General features: G+C 40.2%; 1 protein-coding gene across 1 annotated transcript in view; it reads right to left on the bottom strand.

Moving 5' to 3' along the window:
- The window catches only part of CRYBG1 (crystallin beta-gamma domain containing 1), a 185,798-nt gene that overhangs the window by 12,015 nt on the left and 148,054 nt on the right, over window positions 1–25,729 (bottom strand). The window contains exons 5-16 of the mRNA XM_081828731.1: window positions 25,643–25,690; window positions 25,438–25,556; window positions 23,646–23,811; window positions 21,080–21,219; window positions 14,498–14,624; window positions 11,876–11,911; window positions 10,483–10,637; window positions 9,413–9,539; window positions 9,177–9,322; window positions 2,071–2,197; window positions 1,834–1,866; window positions 796–908 (exon numbers count right to left, since the gene is read on the bottom strand). Of these exons, the coding sequence (XP_081684857.1) occupies window positions 796–908; window positions 1,834–1,866; window positions 2,071–2,197; window positions 9,177–9,322; window positions 9,413–9,539; window positions 10,483–10,637; window positions 11,876–11,911; window positions 14,498–14,624; window positions 21,080–21,219; window positions 23,646–23,811; window positions 25,438–25,556; window positions 25,643–25,690 (1,337 nt within the window). The remainder of the gene's footprint in view (window positions 1–795; window positions 909–1,833; window positions 1,867–2,070; window positions 2,198–9,176; window positions 9,323–9,412; window positions 9,540–10,482; window positions 10,638–11,875; window positions 11,912–14,497; window positions 14,625–21,079; window positions 21,220–23,645; window positions 23,812–25,437; window positions 25,557–25,642; window positions 25,691–25,729) is intronic.

The following is a 25,729-nucleotide window of genomic DNA, read 5'->3' as shown; positions in this document are numbered from 1 at the left end:
ACCGGGACAGAGACGGAGGTGTGTGCTGATACACTGTGGAATGTGACCGGAAATCTGTGCGCTCAAATGCAAAGCCAGGGCAGGCTCCCCTGCACAAGGCTAAAGGATAGGCTCATGCTGTTGAGACCACAGAGAACTATAATATGACTAAAGGCACCGTTACTATCATTATTATTATTAGACATAATTCCTCATCACCTGCACAGGTGGCTCCAAGGGTTTCCTGACCAACGTTCCCTGACTTTGGGCTCCCCTCCTTCTAAAGCTTTTGTAAAACTGTTTTCAGCATGGCATTATGAGCTCATTGCCTTTCCCTTGTGTTTTCTACGGCATCCATCTAAACTCATATGCTCGGGGGAGCCTTCACGACCTGATCCCACCTTCTCTCTTCCCAGCTCTAGAGCAGTGTGCTCCCTGATCCCATACAGACCAGCCCCACTCCAGCCATCCGCTGCCAGACATGTAGAATGCCTATCTTACGCCGATCTACCTATAAAAAAAAAATGTGCCTTGGGAGGCACCTTAGAGATTATCTAGAGTCCTGCTGCAGGTGACAGGACAGGCTAGAGACTAGAGAACCTGGTCCGAATCACATTGTACAGCGACGTGGTGATCCCATGCACTCTGATGTCCGGCGCTCAGATGCTTCAAGGTACAGTTTCGTACCAAGATGGTCTGGTAGCATTTGGTGGTTTCGCAGAACACCAGGCACCAGGATGTCACTGAATACTTGCTGATACGTGAATTCTAACCCCTCCCAGGGATCAGGCTCTGCCAGTCCCCTGTTTGACTTACCTGCCTCCTAAAACTCTGCAAGACTTGGTAGAAAACGAATCATCAATCTGACTTGTTGTTTCTTCAAAACCTTGACTGCGACCTTGAAACTGTGGTTCTGAAAACAACTGAATCTTTGAAAAAGTAAACAGAAATACATTGAATTATTTTCCTAAACACATTAACTCCTTCAGCCTTTGAAACAATGCAAACATGACCTATTAACTCTTGTTACAATAAACTGCTATGAATTTTATAAATCCTTTAATTTTCTACTTCTACATTAATGACCAATTAGAAATACTTTGGCTGCCCCATTCATGCTTATTTAATTCAGAGACATCAAAGGACAATCCAACAATAGAGGCCGGTTTCTATAGAACACCATGTCGCAACAAGCTGTGAGGCATTTTAAAGCTTTATTGTGGCCAAAAGTAATTGTTCATCAGTTCTAACATTTACAAGAAACTATATTTTGGAAACATAGTATAGTTTTCCTCCCTCTCAATGGAAGATACATGCTGACTTATTAGAATCCTGTGTGTGCCAATAAAGGAGGCTACAGTGGTGTTTTCGCCTCTGTAATTAGGGCTGTCTGAACTCTGAACACTTCATTAAAAAGCCTAAATAACCAAGGTGACACTTCAGTTGATGCCGACACTCAGCGTTCAAAGGCTTGGGTGAGAGACCATATAAAATAGACCATATAGAATGTTTGTCTAATGCAGACGCAGCAAATATGAAAATTCATTTTACTGTTTATCATATGTATTGTTTGAGATATGAATCTTAGTGTATTAATGTAAATTGATCTGGTATAATGATATCAAATTCAACTTTACATAATAAGAGCATTTTATAAGAAAGATTTAGATGTGGGTATGTGCTATCAAGCATTTATAAAGGAAACCTAAATCTAATTTTAAGATACAATTAAGCTTTCAGGTATAAAACTGGGTAAAACTAACAAAATGTCCCAAATGTCTCACATTTTACACATAAGATCAGCTTTTCAGTGGAAGCCCCTAATTATAAAAAATAGATTATTTTTTAAGTTACCTGACTTCGTTTCCTTGGGCCAGTGAAAGAATCCTAAAAATTTTTAAAGGGAAGAGAGAAGGAAATGAGTAGAGCACACATCTCGAAAAAGTTTTTTCTTCCAGATCATTAGCAATTACTGTGAAAAATAATCTCAGAATAGTTTTTGTAGTGTTATGTATCTCATGAACTGGAAGTACACATTAAGGAAATCCAGAAGTCAGTTAAATATTCTCATATAAAAGTATAACTCCTTACCAAACATATGGGTTGAACAGAAGAGATCTTACAATTTTTGCCTCCCCAGTCCTCAAAACTGGTATAGAAGCCTTTATCCAGTATATACTGTTCTCCTGTGAAGTCAGGATTCTCATAGGCTACCCATCTAAAGAAACAAAAACACTGACTTGTTATAATTCATAGTTTACATGTATAATAAAACTATCAAACCCACTTAGGTAAATATGTATCATAAGAAACTCCCATTTATTTTAATAATCAGTAATCTTGATTTTTCTGATTCTCTGTTAGTCTTTTGGGAGATTTATCTCTATGACAAATCAAAGTGACAAGTGAAAGAGTATCTTTACCTGAACCTTTTGGTGTTCTCACTTATCAAATCCTATTCCCTGAGAAAGCTCCAATGGGGATATTTGTCTGTATTTCTTTCTAATTCTATTTTAAGGAAACAATCTGGACTTCCAAGAGTACCTGTAAAGTTCTCTTAGTAAGCAAGCAAGAGTTCTTTTTGTTATCAACATTAATATTTTTCCAGAAAGATTACAAGAAACTATGTCTCTATTACACAACAAACCACAGTGGAAAGAAAAAAAGTTGACAGAAGAAATGCTTTAAAAAAAATATAGCTGGGGAGAACAGCATGTACTAAGGTGCAGAGATGTGACAGACTCGGGTGTGTTGGGAAACTGTAAGATATTGGGCATTACTGGAGAAAAGGAGACACTGTGAATGGGGGAGGGGATGAGGCTGGAAGGGAGGAAAGGTCAGAGGCAGAACCGAAGTATGATACCTCTTTTACAAATCACAGTAATTTTACTCTTTGGGTGAAAAACACATTCTTCAGGTTGGCAGGTATACACAGAGAGATAAGAATTCTCACGCTGTGTGCAGGAAATTCAAACCCATGGAAGTAGTGAACCACCCTGGAATTTAAATATTATTTGAAACAATAAGGCTGATTAATAATTATGCTACCTTGATGTTCTATGTAATCATCTTGATGTATAACACATCAGTCAAATTTCAAGAGCTGGGCATCTTTATAAATATATTGCTCTCCTTTTGCAAGGTCATCACAACAGTTCAAGAATTATTTGGGTTATAAGTTTTGTTTCTTATGCAAATAGTTATGATTTTGACCAAGTTGACTGTAAAACAAAATTCTCCATATCCTTAGTGGATTTATGTCCATTGGTATAATAAAAAATTGCTCCAAATTTACCACTAAAAACCAAACAAACAAAAAATATAGCTAAGTAATTAAAATTTTATTTGGAACAGGATTTCCGACGTGACATGACCATGTAGAGTAAGCAACATTGAACAAACACTCAGAAATACTAAAATCTCTTCTGGGATGTTTTCTTTTGTCACCTTTCAAGTGATCTACACTCAGAGGATAATCAACAAAACGAACTTACTGATGATACTTCCTAGCCAATGATAGTCTTTGAAAGTTTTTCAGTTCCGTTATATTCAAGAGATAACTCAGCGTCTCCTCCTGATTTAATTCGCTGCCCTCCTGACCGACTTGGAGCTGAAAGGAATAATACCTATATGCCTGTATATATACTCAAAACTTTCCAAAATGCTTTCACATCTTTGACTACATTCAATCTAGGGAGGTACAGGTTTTCCCATTTTACAGAACGGAAAAGCTAAAGACATAGAAAAGTTAATTCATTGATTCTTTCAACAAACATCAACTGGTCATTTATTGTGTGTCAGGAACTAGAGGGCAGTAGGCGTGCAAGGATGAAAACGACGATCCTTGCCCTTGAATTTACAGATGGCTGAGAAGTAGCACATGGAATTATTTGTTGGTGTTTGTCCTGAATGGGAAATGACTTGTCCAGGGTGACACAATTGATTAGTTGGTGGCCAAGGAAGGCTGAGCCCCCACCGGGTCTCCCGAGGCTCCCCACACTGCATCATGACCCGAGCTGCCATGTGCCCTGTCAAAAGTCTCCTTTCATTTACTCTTCCGTTAAGCTATACTTAAGACAGTCCGCACACTTTATAGCTAGAATAGATTATGATTTCACTGTCAAAAGGGCTTGACTTTAGACAAAAACCCAAAGGCAGTCATTAGGAAATGAAGAGCAATCAAGGAGAAGATGACCACGGCAGAAATCTCCAGTGTCAAGTAGCTCAGGACAGCAAGCATCTGCACGCGCACTTCCGGCTGTCTGGAAGCCCAGCCGGTCTACTGCATGAAAGGCTGCCCCCTCACTTCAGAACCTCATCAGCTATTTTGAGAGCCTGTCCTTTAACATTGTGAGGTCAGGAGTTAGGAGACCTAGTCCCAGCTATGGTCATGACATTAACTTCCAGATAACTTTGAAGGGGTCACTTAACCTTTGTGAGAGATCCTCTTTTCATTCATAGGTAAGGAGGTTGCCCAGGATCCCAGTGCTAACGTTGCATGAGCTTATACAGAGCCTGGGAGCCTCGGTGTACGGCCTTGGGCTTATGAAAAGAAGTGATGGCCAAGTGAGAGCATGGAATTTATGTGGGGAGGAACATCTGCACAGCAAGAATATCTACTTTACAAAAACCGGGAGAAGAAGAAGAAAGAAGAAAGAAGAAAGTAGAAAGAAGAGGAAGAGGAAGAGGAAGAGGAAGAAGAAGAGGAAGAAGAAGAAGAAGAAGAAGAAGAAGAAGAAGAAATAAAGAAAAAGAGGTTAAGCCGTATCACAAAAAAAGTATTCCTGGCAGGCTCTGCATCTGTAACTAGTTAAAGGAGAAGAGAACGTTAAAAGGCCTTTTTGCTTAAGAGATCCTCTTTTCATTCATAGGTAAGGAGGTTGCCCAGGATCCCAGTGCTGATGTTGCATGAGCTTATACAGAGCCTGGGAGCCTCGGTGTACGGCCTTGGGCTTATGAAGAGAAGTGACGGCCAAGTGAGAGCATGGAATTTATGTGGGGAGGAATATCTGCACAGCAAGAATATCTACTTTACAAAAACCGGGAGAAGAAGAAGAAAGAAGAAGAAAGAAAGAAGAAAGAAGAAAGAAGAAAGAAAAGGAAGAGGAAGAGGAAGAAGAACAAGAAGAAGAAGGAGAAGAAGAAGAGAAGGAGAAGAAGAAGGAGAAGAAGAAGAAGAGAAGGAGAAGAAGAAGAAGAGGAAGAAGAAGAAGAAGAAATAAAGAAAAAGAGGTTAAGCCGTATCACAAAAAAAGTATTCCTGGCAGGCTCTGCATCTGTAACTAGTTAAAGGAGAAGAGAAGGTTAAAAGGCCTTTTTGCTTGATTGACTTCAAGGTCTGGAGGGAAGGCTGTGAGTGGGGAGACACGGACCACGGGAGAGGAGGCAAGTGAGTGAGCGTTGGAGGAAGCTTTACCCAGCACTTGTTTTTTTTTTTAAATAAAACTAACAAGTGAGAATACTCTATTTCCCTATAAAACTAAAATAAATCACTTGTAAGGAAACACCCACCACCACATAAACCTATATAATTCACGGAGGCTGAACCAAACAAACCACTTATTAAGGTGTTACTTGAATTGAGAGTAGGGTCGTTTTCCTCCTGAGATGCAGCCCCAGATGAATCACCCATGAATATGAGGGTAAAAATAAAACCCCAAAACTCAGATCTGAGATTCTCCGGTATATCTATAACTTACACTTGAGACTCATAAGAAGAAAATTCCTCACTGTCCTTATTTCAACATATTCTGTACACGTGAATCAACACTTCCCTGTTTCTAAGGTTGGAGGGGGTGGTGGGGAGAGAGCGAGTATGAGTACCGGCAGGTCCCAGCCTGGTGGAGTCACTGCTCAGAACTTAAGGGGGGCAGGGCAAACCAGCCCTTCCGTGGAAGGGAAAAGGAAAAAGAAATTAAAATGACAGCACTTTAATTTTTTTAGCTCGACTCTAGAAATATTTCCTTTTGTTCTTAGTTTTAAAAAAACTAGCCCAGTTTCCACCATGTGAACAAGAGCATAGCACAGAACTTGAAATTGCTTAGTAGAGCTGTGAGAGGGAGTTTCTTCTGATGTTGCAGTAAGAAAACGGAATGCAGTTCCCAACACCTCCATGGTTGGATTCATGGGCAGCCTTCCTGAAGGCTGGTCTCTGTGTCTGAGGTAAAAATGAGTTTACCACCCAAGCACTTTATTACCCCTGTGATAGGGAACCTCTTGGGAGACACCCAGAACGGGAATCTCAAAAAAGTCTTCTGAAAAGTTTTCACGTTCCATATTGAGAAATGAAAAACCAAACTAAAATTCTTATTTACCAAGAAGAATAAAGTCATTAAAATCATTTTTTCCTTGAAACTATTAAAAACACACAGGCTAGTCTTCCTCCCTCGTGTTGGCACACCTCAATCTATCTACCTCACAAGGCCCGGGTCCAATGCCACTTCTTCGGCCAAAGTCTTCCCTGTGTACAAACTGGAAATTAATCTCTTTCTGCTCAGTAGATTCCCAAAGCACTTAATCTCTAGGTCTTTTGTAGCAATGATTTATGTTTTATATGAATACTGTAACTTCTGTGAGGACATAATATAGTACTTTGCACGTAACAGACCTCAATCAATATTTGTCAAATAACCAACTAAATGAATTCTGAGGAAGCAGCTGGCCCTGGTAAATACGGAAGCCCTTCCAAAACCACAGAATTTAAAAGGAAGTGGTGTGGGGGGCGGTGATGTGTGCATACCTCCCTTCAAATTCCGCCAGTACCACAACTCAACTGCTATCACCAGAAAAAAAGCCTAAACCAGGAAATACAACTAGAAATGACTAAAAATAGAAACCTATAAAAGCAACATTTTATAAAGGAAACTAATTGCAAGTAAACAAAGGCTGGGTTAAAAAAAAAAAAAAAAAAGACCGGCTCTGGGCACGATCCTACCTGTGCTAACAACACAAGCTACATAAATGCCCCAAGGGAATCCTACCCAACATCCTCTTGCTTCCTCTGCTAGAATGCATGACTGGACTCTGACTAATGGAACCAACATACCTGGTGAGTACCAAAACGTACAACTGTTCTTTCAGACTGAACTGGTCACTATTTTCCTTGTAAGTAATTAACTCTAAAGGCAATTCAAAATACTACAGAGCCACGGCAACATTTCACATGACTTCTGCCATACCATACCTTTTGTCTATGGCAGACTGTAAAATGTTAGGGTGCCACAGCACAACGCGGTAGAGGCATCTCCTGCTGAGAATGAAGACCCAGAAGTCCCGGATGTCACCCCCGCCAAGATGGCGCCACAAGCAACAACCTACGCAAGGATTTGGCGAATGTGACTAATAGTAAAAGCATATTACACTGTAGACACATCTCAGATATCCAGGGATCCTATGGGAGGCTCCACAAAATACGACAGAATTGAGGTTAGAATGATCTAAATAGCCTATGTTACTCATGACATAAAAAAACCTAACATCAAACACTTTCAACAGAACCCATGTCAAATAATTTCATATGATTATTTAAGAATACTCTCACTTACAACAAATTATAACTGACATCAACCTGGATCATAAGAATAATTATATAACTTCTTTTAATAGACACGTGTTTTGCCCATCCAGTATCTGTCCCCATTCTTTCTATTGTTCCTGGGGAACCACTCACCCCAATCATATATAAGTGGCTCTGTGGGACTGACCCTACCCTGCTCTGGGACTGTGCACATCACGTGGGCACTGTCATCTCCTTGACTACAGAGATTGGTTCAGGCAGGTACACATGACCCAAGCTGAGAGAATCAAAGTCAAACCTGGAACTGTTGTGGGAAAGAGAAGCTCTTTCCACTGGACACAGTGAGAAGAAAAGAACTTCCACCAGATGGAAATGGCCTGCCTAAAACGAAGCCAGCATAGGAAACAGCCCAGTCAAGAGACAGAGAGCAAGTTCTAATGACAGTGTCTAAACCCGACATCCAGCCATGACTGAAGCAAAAATCTTTTCCAGGACTTTTAAGTTATGTAGTCTGATAAATTCCATTTTTATCACTTTTATCAGTTTAGGTTGGCTTGCAGTCGTGTGCATCCCAAAGAATCTTGACTGATCATCTTTCAATAAAAGCTTACATTAGCATTAAAATAAAGCATTCAATTGCTAACTCCAGGTACACTGAAACATTAATTTTTATGTCAAAGTAATAGTGAAGAAATAAAATGGAGCAGATGTAGGACGTCGGGGCTCAGGGCAGGCTACCCCAAAAAGGACCACAATGGCATATCGATTATTTCAAAGTAAAGTTACTTAAGAAACAGCCTGTGCATGAACGACTCTCAGACCCTCCTCTGCCTCTCTGAAAACAGGAAATAAATCTCCCATGTGAATGGTATCCTCCCTGTACCAGGAGGTAGAGACACACCTTCATCACCAGAGATAGGGAATTTAGAGCCGAGAAGGCTGTATAAACAAACCTTGTTACTTTTTACTAATTTATTACATTAGCCCAAATTCTATTTAGAATTCCTTACTAATTGAAGCTTCCAAACAAGTTTTATCCTGTCAATTCCTAACAAATGTATTGTCTCTCTGCCTAAAATATATAAAAACTGCCTACCCTGCCTACCCAGGAGCACCTGGGTGGCTCAGTTAAGCATCTGACTCTTGATTTTGATTATTCCTTTGGGTCTCAATTTCATTATTGGACCTCCATGAGGATGTAATTAACTTTGGTGGTTTTTTTTTCTCTTGTTAATCTATCTTATGTCAATTTAATTCTTAGACCAGCTAGAAGAATCTTGATGGGTAGAAGAAATTCTTTCTCCCCTGCAAGGACTACAGGAAAATGAATGGGACTTTATCCCAACCTCAGTTTTCTAGTATTAGATCATTATTTTTTATTTGATTCCCATCATAAGAAATCCAGGAGACCTTTCCATGCAGAATGATAAGAGAAGTGGATCTGTAGGTTTCAATCATGAAACCCAAAAGTCTATTTCAATGTTGTATTACACATGAAAAAAAGATTATATGAGAAAGATTTTAAAAAGCAGTTATGAAAATACTGTGGCAGAACATATTAAATGACTGATTTAATGTTTAGTTATTGATATTGAGTGCCTACTCTGTGTCAGAGATACTATCAATTTAATACAACCCAACGTAAAAGTGTTTAAAATCCCGACTGGGTCATTTTACTTACACTCCACTCAGTACATTAATAGACTGTGTCTTCAATCCATATCCAGTCTCCTTTAAGTTAGCAACAATTCCTAAGACGTCAATACTGGAACCTTTGGATCCAAAGTTTTTTTCACTGTACATTATCATGTGAGCATTTGAAAAATCCTATTAAGGAAAAAAATTCAAAATTCAAAGGCTACCCACTTATTATTCAAAAAAGATCAAGTATTATCTATTAGCTTTTCTTTAACTTACACCTAATATAGGTCGTAAAGACTGAAGTTCTCCATTGTAACCTCCCCAATCTTTCCAGTCCTTGTACTCTCCTTCTTCAAGCAAATACTGATGACCTGTAAATTCAGGCTTCTCATAAGCAACCCAACTACAACAGAAAGAACATGTTTTCATCAGTGCTAAAATTTTTCCCATGTATTTATCAGTTTCATTAACAAATACTAATAGTTATGAAGCTAGACACAGACTCGTGCACTATGACTATTGCAATTCTTCTCTAAATTTAAGAGACTAATAGAATGGACCCCTAAGGAACAACCTAAGAAATATACATCAACATTCTATAAAGGAGTAGAGGGAGTGTGTGTGTGTGTGTGTGTGTTTAATAAGAATGACTCAAAAGAACTTCAGCAGGAGCACCTGGGTGTCTCAGTTAAGCATCTGACTCTTGATTTTGATTCAGGTCATGATCCCAGGGTTTGGGGATCAAGCCCTGCATTGAGCTCCATGCTCCGTGGGGAGTCTGCTGGAGATTCTTTCTCTCTCTTTCTCTCTCTCTCTCTCCCTCTGCCCCTCCCCCCACTCACATGCTCTCTTTCTCTCTCTCAAATAAATCTTAAAAAAAAAAAAGAACTTCAGCAAATAAAACTGGATAAATTTTCTTCAATGAGTAATTAAAATATTTTTGCCTGTTTACAAGACCATTTTCAATGTATACTTCTAAAGGAAATATGTTAGATCTCTAAAGTGTAAAATATCATAAAAAATAGAAAGCAAACTAATAGTTCAATAGTTTGGAGCATAATATTAATAAACAAGATGTAGATTTGATCAGTGTGGGCCAATTTATTAGCCTTGCTCAGCTGACTGGCCCCAAACAGCCCCTTGATCCACTGTGTCAAATCCAGGTCTAGAGAATATGTCTGAAATTCACTCTGGTTGAGAACATGTTTGAAATTCACTCTACCGTACTATCTGGAATGGTTTTTTGGTGGTGGTGGTGGTGGTGGGAGTAGGGGAAACGTGTCTATTACTTTACTAAAGGGATAAAAAAGACACCCCCTCCCCCCTGGTTACTCCCACCTACTTACATTCCTCTCAGAACTTTCATCGAGCCCACGGACATAAATGGCAAACTGTCATCTGTTGTTTCTTCTGTTTCACCTGCTTCCACGATAAAACTACACATTTCTGTTTCTAGTTCCATACATTTTCCCTCAAAGAAAGGCTTTTCATAAATAACTACCTACAATAGAAATGATAGGCCACTAATTGTAAGAAGTTAAATATCACAACAGCCAAATGTTAAACCAGTCATTTAATATCACTAAGTCGTAGAACACAGAACTTCCTGATCTTATTTTTTAAATTAACTAAATAGTAGTATTTTAAATTTTATTTTATTTTATTTTTTTTAAAGATTTTTTGTTTATTTATTTGACAGAGAGAGAGACACAGCGAGAGAGAGAACACAAGCAGGAGGAGTGGGAGAGGGAGAAGCAGGCTTCCCGCAGAGCAGGGAGCCTGACACGGGACTTGATTCCAGGACCCTGGGATCATGACCTGAGCCGAAGGCAGACGCTTAACGACTGAGCCACCCAGGCGCCACCAGTATTTTAAATTTTAAAACTCAGAATTTTTATCCTGGTGTGGTGCAGCCCAAAGCCAGGTTCAAAAGACAGTTTATAAATAATTGGTTAAAAAAATTGGTTTTTGTTCAATGTCTAGAACTGATATTTAGAATTTTGCTTAGGATAAACTAAGGAACCAGAGGATCCTAAGTTGCTTTAAAAATGAAATACAGGGGTGCCTGGGTGGCTCAGCCGGTTAAGCGGCTGCCTTCGGCTCAGGTCATGATCCCAGGGTCCTAGGATCGAGCCCCACATCGGGCTCCCTGCTCAGCGGGGAGCCTGCTTCTCCCTCTCCCTCTGCCTGCCTCTCTGCCTACTTGGTCTCTCTCTCTCTCTCTGTCAAGAAAATAAATAAAATCTTTAAAAAAATAAATAAATAAAAATGAAATACAGGGGTACCTGACTGGATTCATTGGTAGGAGCATGCAACTCTTGACCTCAGGGTCATGAGTTCAAGCCCCACGTTAGGCATGGAGCTTATTTTAAAAAAAAAAGAAAGAAAAGAAACATAAATGTGTCATAAATGTGCAAAGTAGAAATAGGAGAAAGGGAGATCTTGTCTTGAGAACTCAGTTTTTCCTGGCTAACTGGCAAGCAGCAACAGGCCCCACAATTAGTAAATACAACCACAAATTACAAACTGAATGCAACGATGAACATTTTAAGCCATGGCTACATGTACTGAGAGGGATTATTAGTGCCATTAGCGTCATCTTCCAGTCTAAGGGATGGCATGTATCACTTGGATGACTTCCTTTAGCTGCAATTATGTTTCATGGAGGTTGATGCGTAAAACCACATTATCTTCGTGGGGATGGAATAGGAATAAAATTTTAAAAATAAACATTTTTACCTTTGGATCAGTAGGGAATTCAACTTTACGTCCACCCTGAAAAGAAAAATAATATAGTCAGAAACACAGCTCTTCGTGGATAGATTACCATTTTATATGACCCATGGCAGCTGATGGTCAGCGATCGAACGTCCCAGTGTGCGTGCCTCTCGTTTAAGTGAGGCTGCAACAGTTCTGAAGCTACAATGATGCAGATGAAGAATGAGGAAGACTGTGTAGAGCAGAGGTGGTCTGTAAGCTGAATTTGCATGGTAGGTAAGTTTTTTAACCCAATAAGCTGAGTTTTTTTGTTTTTGTTTTTATTCAGAAAATGTCTCACAAAAATGCATTCCTCTTATTTCCCTTAAAGAGCAGCCACAAGATCGGATGTTTCTGGACACAGAGCTCAGAGGCAGCAGCCCTCCCCTTGTGCACGGACTACCTCTCCCGTGGGCTCATGCTCCAGCCGGGACTTGCGCGGGGTTGGCCTGTCTCTACTGCGCTCTCAGTTCAACTCCCTGCCACCCTCACTCATGTCTGTTTGCTGCCTGGCCCCTCAGGGTTCAACTCCCTGCCACCCTCACTCATGTCTGTTTGCTGCCTGGCCCCTGGAGGCACTGGGTTTTGCAACCCGTGGCTTACAAAACTGTTGAGTTCACACAAGTTCACAATATGGTCTGGAGGACTCTTGAAATAATTCCATGAGCTGTTGGGTAGAATTTAAACTAGCCCAAAGGATGGGTCTATGGGGGTTGTGATACTTTCATAATAAAGTTTTTGTAAATCACCAGAAAACTCACTAAAAAGAAGCCACAGAAAAAGGTATTATTACACAGAAATAATAAATGGGGTAAGAGTTAAAATCGGCAGCGGGAAAGTCAGGAGAATATTTTCCACTGATATAGAACAGCTTTTTTTTTTTTTTTTTTAAGTGCAGCCAAAGGTGCTCAGATGCACCAACTGAACTGTAATTATAAAGGAATGTTGCTGATTTTATCAACAAACCAGAGTTTAAACAACCAAGTGCAGTAGCCCCCCATTATCTGCATTTCACTTTCCAGTTTGTTACCCGCAGTCAATCACAGTCTGGAAGCAGAGAATCCTCCTCCGGACATACTGTCCGACGAAGGTCAGGAGTAGCCTAAGGCTGCGTCACAACACCTATGCTCCCCCACCTCACTTCACCTCATCAGGCAGGCACTTTATCATTTCACTCCATCACAAGAAGGGCGATTATAGTACAATAAGAGATTCTGAGAGAGAGGGACTGCATTCACAGGACTTTAACTACAGTATATTGTTATACTTGTTCTATTTTATTATTAGTTACTGTTTATGTCTTACTGTGCCTAACTTGTAAACTAGATAATATATAATTTAATTTATAAATGAAATTTTATCATATAAATATAGGAAAAAGACATAGTATATAGAGGGTTTGGTGCCATCCATGATTTCGGGCACCCACTGAAGGTCTTGGAAGCTATCCTCTGTGGATGGGGGGGGAGGGGGAGGACACTGAGTGTACTAAGCACCCTTTCAAAAGTATCCTTTTCCAATGCCATAAACTTCACAGTTTTGTAAATTATTTGAAACAGCCTTCAAAACCTGGGACAATTCTTTCATATATTCACAGAACTAACTAAACTTTGTTCTTTGAAAGTAAATTTTAGAAACAAATCATTTATAATGAAAAAGTCATTTATAATGCAAATGAGTTTTGCATGAAGATCAGCAAACATGGAGGTAGCTAAACCACAGGCTTTGGCAGGAGAGGTAAAATTAAGACAAAAATTATCTCCATGACTTTCTAATCTGTTTCAAACTGACTCTAGAAAACCACCGCAAAGTGCGATTTCAGAAACATGTTTGTCGCAAGAGCCGCCCTGGTGGCATGGGTAGTTAGTGAGCACCTCTTGCCATGTAGCACACACCGTGCTCCACGTGGGGGACAAGACAGGTACAGCCTGGACCCTCCCAAGGCTTAGAGTTTAGCAGAAGAGATAGAAGGAACACAACAAAAGACAGGGGGAGGGGGGAGGAAGCACAGGCTCCTCTCTAAGGCAGATGCTGGGGCACAATATTCACACATCCAGCCCCAGGGCCCCCCAGGCTGCCCCCCGCACCCTAGCCTCTGGTCGCTACAACTGGGCTGGTGCCCACCTGCCCTGCCCTTCCCCAGCTCCGCCCGGGCTCAGGCAGAGCATTCCCTGACATCTCCATCTAACACAGTCCTGTGTGGTTTTTAAGACCCAACTTGATTGAGCATGAAGCTCTCCTAATCATCCCTCTCCTCGGTCACATCACCTCCAAGGTGGACTTCATCTGTCCTTCCTGTTTTTCCACAAGGGTTTAGCTCTTCACTGTCTTCATTTCTTAGACCTGCCCTGGGCTGCAGCTCTGCACACACACGTGTGGCTCTGCAAGGCTGAGACTGCCTCGGAGGCAGATGACACGGGCTTATCTATTTTTCCATCTAGAGCGTCCGGCAAGTTATCCTATTGTTTCTGTCTAGCGAGAGGTTCCATCTACCACCGATCTGCGTTTTTAAAACTATGCTTCAGAGTCACAGCCTGTGAACTATCAATGTCAAGCTGACAAAGCATCAGACTCCAGGAACATTTTGTTAGGTTTCTTTTTTACCATTTTCAGAGGCCTCATGGATCCAATGTACGCTTCTTCTGTATCCCAGAAGGACAAGTCGGGGTATTCACCAGGTTCCAGGACAAAAGGCACACCCTGAAATCCAGGTTCTTCATAAATCAGCCACCTAAATAAGCACCAAGGAAGAAAAGACAGGACTCCTCATTTATTTCCGTGGCACACGGGACCCTACTGAGAAAGGAGAGGAGGGGTGATGTGTGTCTGGGCCATGTACCGCGACACTCGGGTATTAGAGCAACCCTGGGCTCCCGGAGGACTACGTCATTATATGCTCCTCTTCTGGATCTTTAACCTGTCTCCTTGTGGTTTTGTCCACTTACTTTAATTTATATTATGAATTGCTTCAAAGCCTTAATGTCTCCATCACTTCAAGAGAAGTAGTCATTTTGTAGCACTGTATGTATTTGGAGAGGCCCTAGCTACGAAACGCAAGCTTTGTTTTAAAAGGCAACATCTCACTTGTAGCCAAAGAACCAAATGTTCCACCTATTCATTTGTCCCGGTGCCCAAAACTAGTAACAGGAAACAACTACCTAGAGCTTACAAGGAATGCTGCCTGGAATTTGATCCATGCAACAGTGCTATGAGGTAGGGACACTATTGTCCCCATTTTACAGATGAGGTCAAGTAAATTGCCCAGGGCCACACAGCTGTGAGTACCAGATGCAGGGCTGATCCAAGCTGACTGCAGAGCCAGCCTCCTAACCATTTTTTGGTAGCAATTTTTCTCATTCCAGAAAGTACACATAATCTACGCTTTTTACAATGACTCAGGATCATCACTGTGAGCATGACAATGCACAATGGTGTCCTGGGGGCTTTGGAGGTCTAGAAGGCTGCTTGTTCCCAGGTCCAAAAGCTTTTTTGAGTTCTTGGATCTGATTTTTATGGCTTTTCAATACCATGCCCTTTTATCAGGCTTGTCAGCTGACACTTCCGCTGCGGTCAGAGACCCAGCCGCCCCACCCTCCCTCCATGTGCTAGAAACCCGAAAACCAGAAAATCATGCCTGTTAGAACTGCTTCTAAACACTGCGCACCGTCTTGTCACTTTCATAGTTCCTGGGAGAGTTCTGGGAAGGGGAGGTTGTGGAGATGGGACGTTTACATAAGGGAGGTATTAAAACACCCCCTTTATACACAAATATAGAATTTTTGGTGATCACTTATCCTCTCCAATTCCTTGTTAGCCTGGCTAAAGAGTCTTAGCTGGGGAATTCCATTATCCCCAGAACACTGTGCCAAGAAGAGAGTGGCCATAAATAAAATCTTTTACCAGCAAAATGGGCCTGATTCTCCCTCTTTGACTTCTTCTTGTTCCCAATTTTGGCCCAAGGCACATTTTGGGTGATGGGTTTTGTTAAAGATTCCCTTCGATAAATCAGTAGCTTCTCTAGACTCACTAATTACACAGGGATTTACAATCAAAATCGTACTGAAGACCTGTCAATACACACACACACACACACACAAATGTTGACAGACTGAGTGGTGTATGTGTGGGCAATCAAAATGAATTAATCCACATTGTTAGAAGTCAGGGTGATAGTTATATTGGGGGTAAGAGGATGGCAGGAGGAAGCACAAGTAAGGGGACTTCTGAGATACAGGCTGTCTTCTATTTCTTGATCTAGATGATGTATACACTTTGAAAATTCACTCAGGTTATACACTTATGATTTGTTGTGCACTTTTTTTGTACAAATATTATTACATACACTTCAATAAAAAATTAAGGGGGAAAAGGCTTATCTTTTAAAAAATAGCACTACAATGCCCTAAACCACAAGAAAACGGAGGCTAAGAGTGGGGTCCTTTAAACCTCCTTGGGTTTGAGGCATGACAGGCAGGGATGTTTTACATATTTCTTAGAGCTCAAAGCTCTCGCAGGCACACTAAATAATGGCATTTTGTCAGAAATGGTGCTATTAGGCTACCGAGCCAAGGGCCGTGGGGTCTGACTCCTCACAAGTGAATGGGTGGAACTTTTTATAAGCTCAGCAGACAGCTCATAAGCAGATGCTTGGGAGAATCTGAGGTATTGCTGAGCACAGGACCCCATTCAGGGGGGGTCTTCCCTTCTACAGTCCGAGTTGAGGGCATTTATTCATCTAATATTAAACACTTTTCTCGAAGCATGTGATTTAGTCACATAACATTTATAGAAGGGAGGTAATCTGGGGTAAAGGGGAATTTGTCAAAAGACTGAACACAAACAGACACACTGGGAAAGACGGTGTCCTTGATGAGCAGGAAGGAAACTCAAACCCACACTTATCAATGTTGGGTGGATTTTGGAATCTGAAAACTCACACACAGAGCATGATTCATTTTTCCTAAGTTCTATTCCAACAAGATACATTATTCATGAGGCCAGCAGGAGAGGGGGAAACTATCCTCAGGTAGTGTTATTTCAGTTTCTAAAGGTACTCATATTTTCCCATGTACTTAGGTAATGAGCTTTTACCTACATTATGAATAAACAGTACAACTATAAAGTGTGAGCTTTTTTAAAAAAGTGTTAAAAAATAAATATTATTTCAACAACACTCATTTGTATGTTTATAATGGCTATCTACATATTGATTAAGAACATTTTGTAATTATTCTTTCAGAAATACCTTTTAGCCACACAAGAAAAATTGGTCTTCTCTTGTTCACTTGTTCTTAAACAGACCAAAAAACCCCCACAGTATTTCCAGCTGGATCCTCAGTCTTTTTCTCCAGACATGGCTACATATGAGTATTGCCTATTTATACAAACCAACTGGATACTCAAATGATTAAATAGGAATATGCCAATTTGAGGTTATTTTAGAGGGTGAGCTATGAATCTCAAAGGGAAAAATGTCCCTTTACAGTGGAGAGTTGTAGGAGGCACCAATTTAAAAATTTTTTTTTTTTTAGATTTTTTATTTATTTATCTGAGAGAGAGAATGGGAGACAGAGAGCATGAGAGGGGGAGGATCAGAGGGAGAAGCAGACTCCCTGCCGAGTAGGGAGCCCGATGCGGGACTCGATCCCGGGACTCCAGGATCATGACCTGAGCCGAAGGCAGTCGCTCAACCAACTGAGCCACCCAGGCGCCCCTAAAATTTTTTTTTAAGTTTAAATTCAATTAGCCAACATACAGTACATCATTAGTTTCAGATGTAGTGTTCAGTGATTCATCAGTTGCGGATGACACCGAGTGCTCATCACAGCACATGCAGGAGGCACCAATTTAACCAAGCAACCAAACTCAGTGTGGTTCATAGGGAAGCCGGTTAGCACATGCCACCCTCTGTGATGCAACGTGACTATGTAGCAGTACCCATATGAAGGGTCCTTTGCAAAGCTGCATCTGATCATGCCTCTAGACCTAACTTACCGTTCAATACAGAAAATTGGGGCAATAGAGGGACAGGTGAAATGATATGAGGAAATACTCAGAGACAAAACCAGATTGTGGCATATTCTTTAGGACAGCTGACCTAACATCTTTCGGGGACAAAACTGTAACATAAGGGTATAAGGAAAACACAAAATTCCAGAGAGTGGAGGAGTCAGGGCGATGGGCCCAGGGTGGGCCACACAGGGTGTGGTAGTGCTGGTAATGGTGAGGTCCTGAGTCAGGTGGTGGACACACAGGGATCTGTCTTAGTACCAGGCTTCGTAATTCACACATATCTATCTTCTTCTGTATCTATCAAGTATTCACAATAAAATTGATCAAAGAATATTTGGCTATTAAAAACTGTCCCTTGACTTCAGAACATCAGCATTCGAGTATCTGTTCTGCTAACAACTAATCCTGACCCTGAGAAAATGACTAAAGCCAGTCTTCCTTAGTTAAACAATGGTGTTGGAACACATGTTCTTTATGCTTCTGTTAAAGTTCTAAAATTCTTTGGTTTTATTAGAAATTTATCCCCCCCTTCCCAAGGTATACCCTCACTTCTGGGAGGATGGGTATAGTATTAGCCAGGTATTAGAACAAAAGCTTAAAAACAAATTACACTCAATACAACCTGAAAGGAAATTTTAGAAATTTCTCATTTTCCCAAATAAGAATTTGACAAGAAATGCCCTTCTTTTGTGTGTGTGTAGAGAAGTTTAACCCACAGTAAACAGGCCCTGGAATAAATCTCCTAATGGAATCTAAGGAAGTCCCTCACACAGCAAAGACTTCTCTCCTACTGGTTCAGGGCATCAGTGTGTCAACAGAAGCAAAATGAGCTCAGTATTTACTATCAGTTGAATTCTCCCAACCCATCAAGACTCCCCTTGGAGATCTATGAAAGTACTAATGACCTGTTCCCAAAACTAACCAACCAAGTTCAAGGATCCCAACTTTGAACTGACATCGAAAGCAGCTTTCTATTATCCTAATGGCAACAGAAATGAACGACCATCAAAACTGGACACTATGGCAGGTTTGTGACCAGCCCCTGTGAGAGGAGTCAAACTCACTGCGAAGGTAAGAGACGTTACTTAGGTGTAGCTCATTACGCTTCGACAGAGCCCAAGCCTGAGTCATGAAACCTTCCAGACCCTGAGATTAACATATAGCAGATGTCGATCTCATTCTTTTCTAAGGAAAGTGGTCCTTCTCAATTTAACATTCATACTTTGAGGAATAAGATATACAGATCTCTTTGATGTGGAAAGAAAAATTAAAGGCAGCAGGAGATGAAGCCCTTGTCTTTGTTTAGATTCCTCCTTTCCTTCCCAACCACCAAATACAAACATGCCCAGGGCTCAGATGGCTTCCCTCCTCCCTTTGAGATCTGTCCAGTGCAGGATTTGAAGACCTTCTCCATGCAGCCCACTCCTGAATTTCTATGTCCTGCTTACCTCCTGAACGCTGGTCCCCCATACCCACTCAGCCTCCTGTACTCTCATTCGAATGTACAGTTGGCTTGTCCAATTTCCCCTCTCTAAAACTGAACTCCTGTTTTCTCCATCACAATAAATGCTGGGGTCCCAAACCCTAGGTATTTGTCAGCCCTTCCCACCTCACATACAGTCTGTTGGCAAACGTTGACAGTTCTACCAGGAAAATGTATCCAGAATCGGACCACTTCCCACCAGCACTGTCTGAACCACTGAAACCTCTTGCCTATATAATAGCAATTGCCTCCTAACTGGTTTCTCGGTTTCCACTCTTGCCTCTTTACAGTCTGTTTTCTACATAGTAGTGAGAGTGAGCTTTCCAAAGCACAAGTTAAATCAAAATCCTCCCGAGATCACCCATGTCACTTGGAGGAGTCTAAAATCCCTCCCAAGGCCTACCAAGGCCTGTCTCCCATCACGGTCCTCCTAGCTCACCTCCTATCTCACCTCCTGCTCCAGCCACCTTGACCTCCTGGCAGTTCCCCAAACCCGCCCAGCAGGGCTTTGCAATTGCTTTCTGCCTGGGACTTGGCCCCTGCCCTTCCCCCCTCGGGCATCCCCAGGGCTGACTCCCTCGCTTCCTCCAGGTCTCCGCTTGAAATGTCACCAGAGACCTTTCCTGACCATCCTATCTAAGATGCCACTACCACGGTTCCTCTCTCTAATGCATGTTTCTTGTAGTATTTACCCTGTGACACATTAAACAGGTATTGTCTTATGCATACCCCATTGACAAAAACTTTTGAGTCTTCTCTGAATATATGAATATCTATAAAGGATACACGCTAGCACATAATATATTATGAATTTAACAGAAAACATACACAAAAATAAAAATTGTAAAAGGAAGAGATTTTAAATAAAACCGAAAGCAGCTTCGGTGTGTTTTCCTTGCACCTCAGTGGCTGTGTTTCACCGCCCCAAGCTGTGCACTCCCCTTCGGAGACTACCAGACTCAGGACCGGCACCTGCACTTTCTGTCCTGATTTCCCCCATCTGAGATATTCCCACTTCCTTCAAAATACTCTTGCAGTTTCCTGTGATTTGTGAAACCAACATCCTAGGGGCTCTAGACAGCATTGTGTGAAAATGTTCAAGGAAGGAAAGTACCACGTGTGTTAGCCTCCATCTCTCCTGAGATATCAGGAACACATGCTTTGAATTACCTCCTTTGGATTACCATGAAGGTAAAAGCTGTGACTCAGCTCAGAATGAATCAGGATCCTCTGTGATAAGGAAATCCCAACATTAAACATGCATTTTTTTTCCTCCCAGGCACTTCCCCCAAGAAATCGTTATTGTTTGTAAGAGAGCTGAATCATAGGAACACATGTACAAAAGAATCAGAATTTTGTGGGCCTTATAACAACAACAACAAAAAAACCTTTTTAGTCAATAGCTACTTAATAGGACAACAGATCAGAGTATCTTAAGTCTTTCCAGTAGGACACTCACAAAAAGCTTCATTAAAATTGTATTTGAGGGGCATCTGGGTGGCTCAGTAGGTTGAGTGTCTGCCGTTGGCTCGGGTCATGATCTCAGGGTCCTGGGATTGAGCCCTGCATCGGGCTCTCTGCTTGATGGGGAGTCTGCTTCTCCCTCTCTGTCTCCCTTTGTGTGCTTGCTCTCAGCCTCTCAAATAAATAGATCTTTTAAAAAAAAATTGTACTTGAAACAAAATACTTACGTGCCCCAATGTACTTTAATGGAACAAGTCTTCTGCATTATACCAAACCCCTGCATCTCTTCAGTGTCATCAAAGTAAGAATTTAGGAGTCCTAACCCTTCCGGTTCAGTAAATAAGTCAATCTGACTAACTCTGTAATCCTGAAGAGAGAGAGAAAAAAAAAGTACACATATTTAATCATTACACCATGTACTTAACTTTACAATAAGCTCATTATCCTTTTTTTTTCAAATAATTAAAATAAATTTTAAATACACATACATTTCACAGAGCACTTGCCATCTATCCCTTCCCCGTTTTCAGCCATGACTTAGTAATATGTGGTCTTGTGGGGCAGCCATGTTGCTTTAGCCGTCTAGCTCAGTGTTACATTCAAACAAAAATCCCCAGAAATTTATTTCATTAGAGTTCTGGAACATATTTATTTCTCTCATCCTCACTGAAGTAACTGCTTGGTTTTCCTTGGTGATTGGAGTTTTAGTTGCTTTACTCGGACATGACCATCCAAGCCCAGAGGTTCTCTAGTCCATAGAGGGGCTGCATTTGGGGCCTTCCTCAACCGCTGTTTTATGCCTATAAACTCCCTGTGGTAACTCTCTTTGACTATGGACCAAACCGCTATGATGTTGGTTTGGTCTAAGCTGTGAAAGCAATGGTACACATTTACCGTGATTTACAAATCTCTATACTATGGTCAGTGTACCATGCCCTGCACATCCTGCCCATCAAACACTTCAAAGGTCTCTGCTGGTTGAGTGCCTAAGTGCTATTCGAACACTTACTGAACTTTAATCTTGCTGAGCTAGGTGAACTGAGATACAGAAGAAATGACACTTGGGTAGGTTCAGGGGAGGCTCTCTTAACCATTACCAAAAAGAACAAATTTAATAACTAAAAAGGTGACCTTTTCAATATGTTGTGATTTATATTCATGTTTCAAGTAACATAAACATAATCTGTAAAAAAAAAAATCATAATATATCAGGAACCATGAATGTATCCCTATCCTTTAACATGACACCATTCAGAAAAATTCATCCCAATAAATCAGCAGTTTATAAACAATTAAATGCACAAAAATGTTCATACGGCATTATTTAAAATAGTAACAAATCTAGAAACAACCTTAAATTCCACGGAAAGAAGGTAAAATAAATGATGGTACATCATTTCTTGGAAACCCCAAACCTTGTAGTAACATGAAGAGCATGAATTGCATTAAGTTGGCTATTATCAGGCAAAACAGGAGGCCCCTCTTTACAAAATGCTGCACTTCCCTTACTCTACCCTCCCTGAGTGCCTCTAAATCCCCACCCATCAGAATCTGATACAGTTACACATCAGTGAGAGATGTTGACCAAAGGGCATATAATCTTCAGGGAAACGGGTATGGAGAGAGAAAAAGGATTGAGAACTACAGTTTTGTTTTAGTTTTTTTTGGTTTGTTTGTTTGTTTGGTCTTGTTTTGTTTTTTCCTTAAATGGTGGAGCCCAATGTGGGGCTTGAACTCACAACCCTGAGATTATCATGATTACAACTACAGAAAAAGCAGACTGGAATATGGCCAAGACAGAGCAGAGAAGTCAGAAAAAATAAGAGAGGATATCTCATGATGGTGGATTGGGATGATATGTTTAAACACTGCTTTATTACCAATATTAGTTGAGCCATAAATAGAAAGTACAGGTGAATTATCCCATTGACTATGACATTTTTAAACAGGGATCCTCATGTCTTCTGTAAGATTTATCACATTATGTACTTAAAACTATTAAAAGATAAATCATTTAGAATACCAATGATCACTGAAGTCACTCAGAAATGTTGACTTAAGAATCAAGTGGCATTTTCCTCTGCCAAAAACTGTTACTCATTCCTACTCATTCTCATTTTACAAACATTCCTTATCTTCCTATTCATCCAAACGCCCATCTCTGTTACACAAATGGGGTTTTAATCTTCCACTTGGAAGATACCATTACCTAGATTTTTAAAGGTAAAGAATCATCAATTCTCAACAGCCACACAGAAAGACAACTTCCTCATCAACAAATAAGGAACCAAGACATTTTAGCCAGTCCCTAAAGTGACCTCAACTACCTACTGTTCTTAAACCCACATGAAACTCCAGAATTGAACTTTCAACTGGATTATTTTGGGATTATTTATTTTTCCAAAATAGAATTCCTATAAGCCACTCAAGGTAATCAGAACTTACACAGCAACCAAAAAACAAAGCAAAAGAAAAATCTGTTCATATAGAATTCATCCAAATCAGGTTATTAAGTAAAATACATTTTGGAGATGGGGATGGGGGACAGGAGTGAGAAATTAACCTTCAAGATTTATTATGAAAAAAATGACTAATCAATTAGAATGTTTCTTTTCTAATTCAAATGTACAAACACTGAAGTTATAGAAAATATATTCATAGAGCACCAATCAAGTATTTTTCCCAATCACTTATTTCATAAAATGAACTTTTCTCTCAAAGAAAGAATCATCCCTGGCATTCAATAAATACTTGCTGAATGAATCAATGGATTCTGGTTTTCCCATAACCTACCTGGACCACATGTCTGATTGAACCAATCACCACAGGCTTAGCAGACTCTGCCTCCTCGTTTCTTTCCAAAACATCTTCTATACCCCAGAGACCAGAGAGTTCCAATTCTCCTTCTTCTAAGGGGATGGAGTGCCCTTCAAAATTTGGTTTCTCATACAAAATCCAACTAAGAGTAAAACACAGCGAAACTATTAGCTGGTGTTGGTGAGAGAAGTTTTGATGACTCAAATATTCTAGCCAATAGCCTCCCCCCACCCCGTCCCCTTCTTCCCTCTCCTTCTCTTCTCTCTCTTTCTCTCTCACATATTGTGGCCAATTATCATATAAATACTGGCCAATTCTCTAGTAATTAAAATGTATAAGCTCTAAAACTAAATTTACTGGGCATAATTAAGCCTCTGAAAATCCAAAAACTGTATCAGGATCTTAAAGAACTTTTGGTATCAGTATGAACATCGTAGAGTTACTAATGTTCTATAGAACGGTCAGTTAGCAACCAGTTAAAATGGTAATACATCAGATAAATGGACTTTTCCTAGAATTCTTTTTTCTCCTTATATATGTAGAAAACAATTCTAGAGGGATTTTACTTATATTCTAGAACTATATCAATGGATATATTGATACAAAGTACTATATGCATGGTAATGGAGAGCATTTTAAAAAATATCCTTCCCAACAACAAACATCCAAACACTAAAGAAAATCTCATATCAATATACAACAGTGCTGCTCTTAGATGCTTATGCTTTTAAGAGATAAGCCAACAGAAATTGAAAAGAAAAAAAAAAAGAGCACTGGGCGACTGGGTGGCTCAGTTGGTTAAGCATCTGCCTTTGGCTCAGGTCATGATCTCAGGGTCCTGGGATTGAGCGCTGCATCAGGCTCCCTGCTGAGCGGGGAGTCTGCTTCTCCCTCTCCCTCTCTTTCTCTAATAAATAAATAAAATCTTAAAAAAAATAAAGAGCACTATTATATTAAAAACAAAATTTATATAACATTTGTTTTTAGTGTTATTTTCGGTCTTCAAATTTAAGAACAAAAGCTAATTATATTTTTGTGATGAATGTGTTGAATACATAGAAAAACGTTAAAATATCTAAAACCTAACAGAAAAGATGCTGCATATGTAATCAAATGAAAAAAAAAAGCAAAGCTTACTAGTTTTTTAAACCACAAATGTCTAAAGCCGTCTTCTTTATCTCAAACAAGATAGGTATCAAGATAAGTCCTTTTGCCAGATAAGTGATTTATTAAAAATGGCTTTTCTTAATTCAACTTCCTATGTATTTCCTAGAAGCTGTCAAGCTGGTAAATAATTTTTTCACCACTTTCTTTAATCAAAACCATCAGTTGCTGAAAAGTTGGAAAATAAATTTTAGGTTAGTCATTCACACTGTCTTTTCTTATAGAACATTTAAAATTCTACCAACATGACTAGCATAATTCTTCCCAACCTCACTGAAAATTCATAAAGACGTGTTAGTGAGGACTCCCATGTTCAGTAGTCCCAGCCAGTGTGATGTGGGGGGATATGGGAAAAAGGAAGTTGTATTGCTGCACTTGCCGGACTTTTCTAGCATAAACAGGCATCACCTCTATAAAGCAGAAACAGGGTTAAAAAACGTAATTTCTTAGATATGAATTTCCTGTAATACTCCTAAGACTAGTATTTTCTGCCCTTTACATTACTAAAGGCATAATGTGAAATAAGTACTGAAGACCAAAAAGGTAACTAAAAACATAAAACACAAACCCTCTAAAAATCAGGAACAGAAAGCACCATTCTTACCATCCTCTGACGACCTTGACGATTACCACCGGAGAGAGGCTCCAAGAGCTGCAATCCTCAATGTCACTGAAAACTTCAATGCACGCATCAGAGACATCCGGGTCCCTGTAGATCACTACCTACAAGAAAATGAAAGTGGCAGCAGATGGTTGAATGGTATCAGACCAAAATAAAATCTAGACTAGAAAACAGAGCATCATCTTACCTTTCCAGGTCGGGGATTGATTTTATTTGTAAGACTTCCTCTAAATGTCTGTAATCAGATGAACAAAAACACAACAAATTAAACTTT

The sequence above is a fragment of the Leptonychotes weddellii genome, chromosome 8, assembly GCF_054177405.1.
Source record: "Leptonychotes weddellii isolate Sample4059 chromosome 8, ASM5417740v2, whole genome shotgun sequence".
NCBI classification, from domain to species: domain Eukaryota; kingdom Metazoa; phylum Chordata; class Mammalia; order Carnivora; family Phocidae; genus Leptonychotes; species Leptonychotes weddellii.
This window is presented reverse-complemented; position numbering and strand designations above follow the sequence as displayed.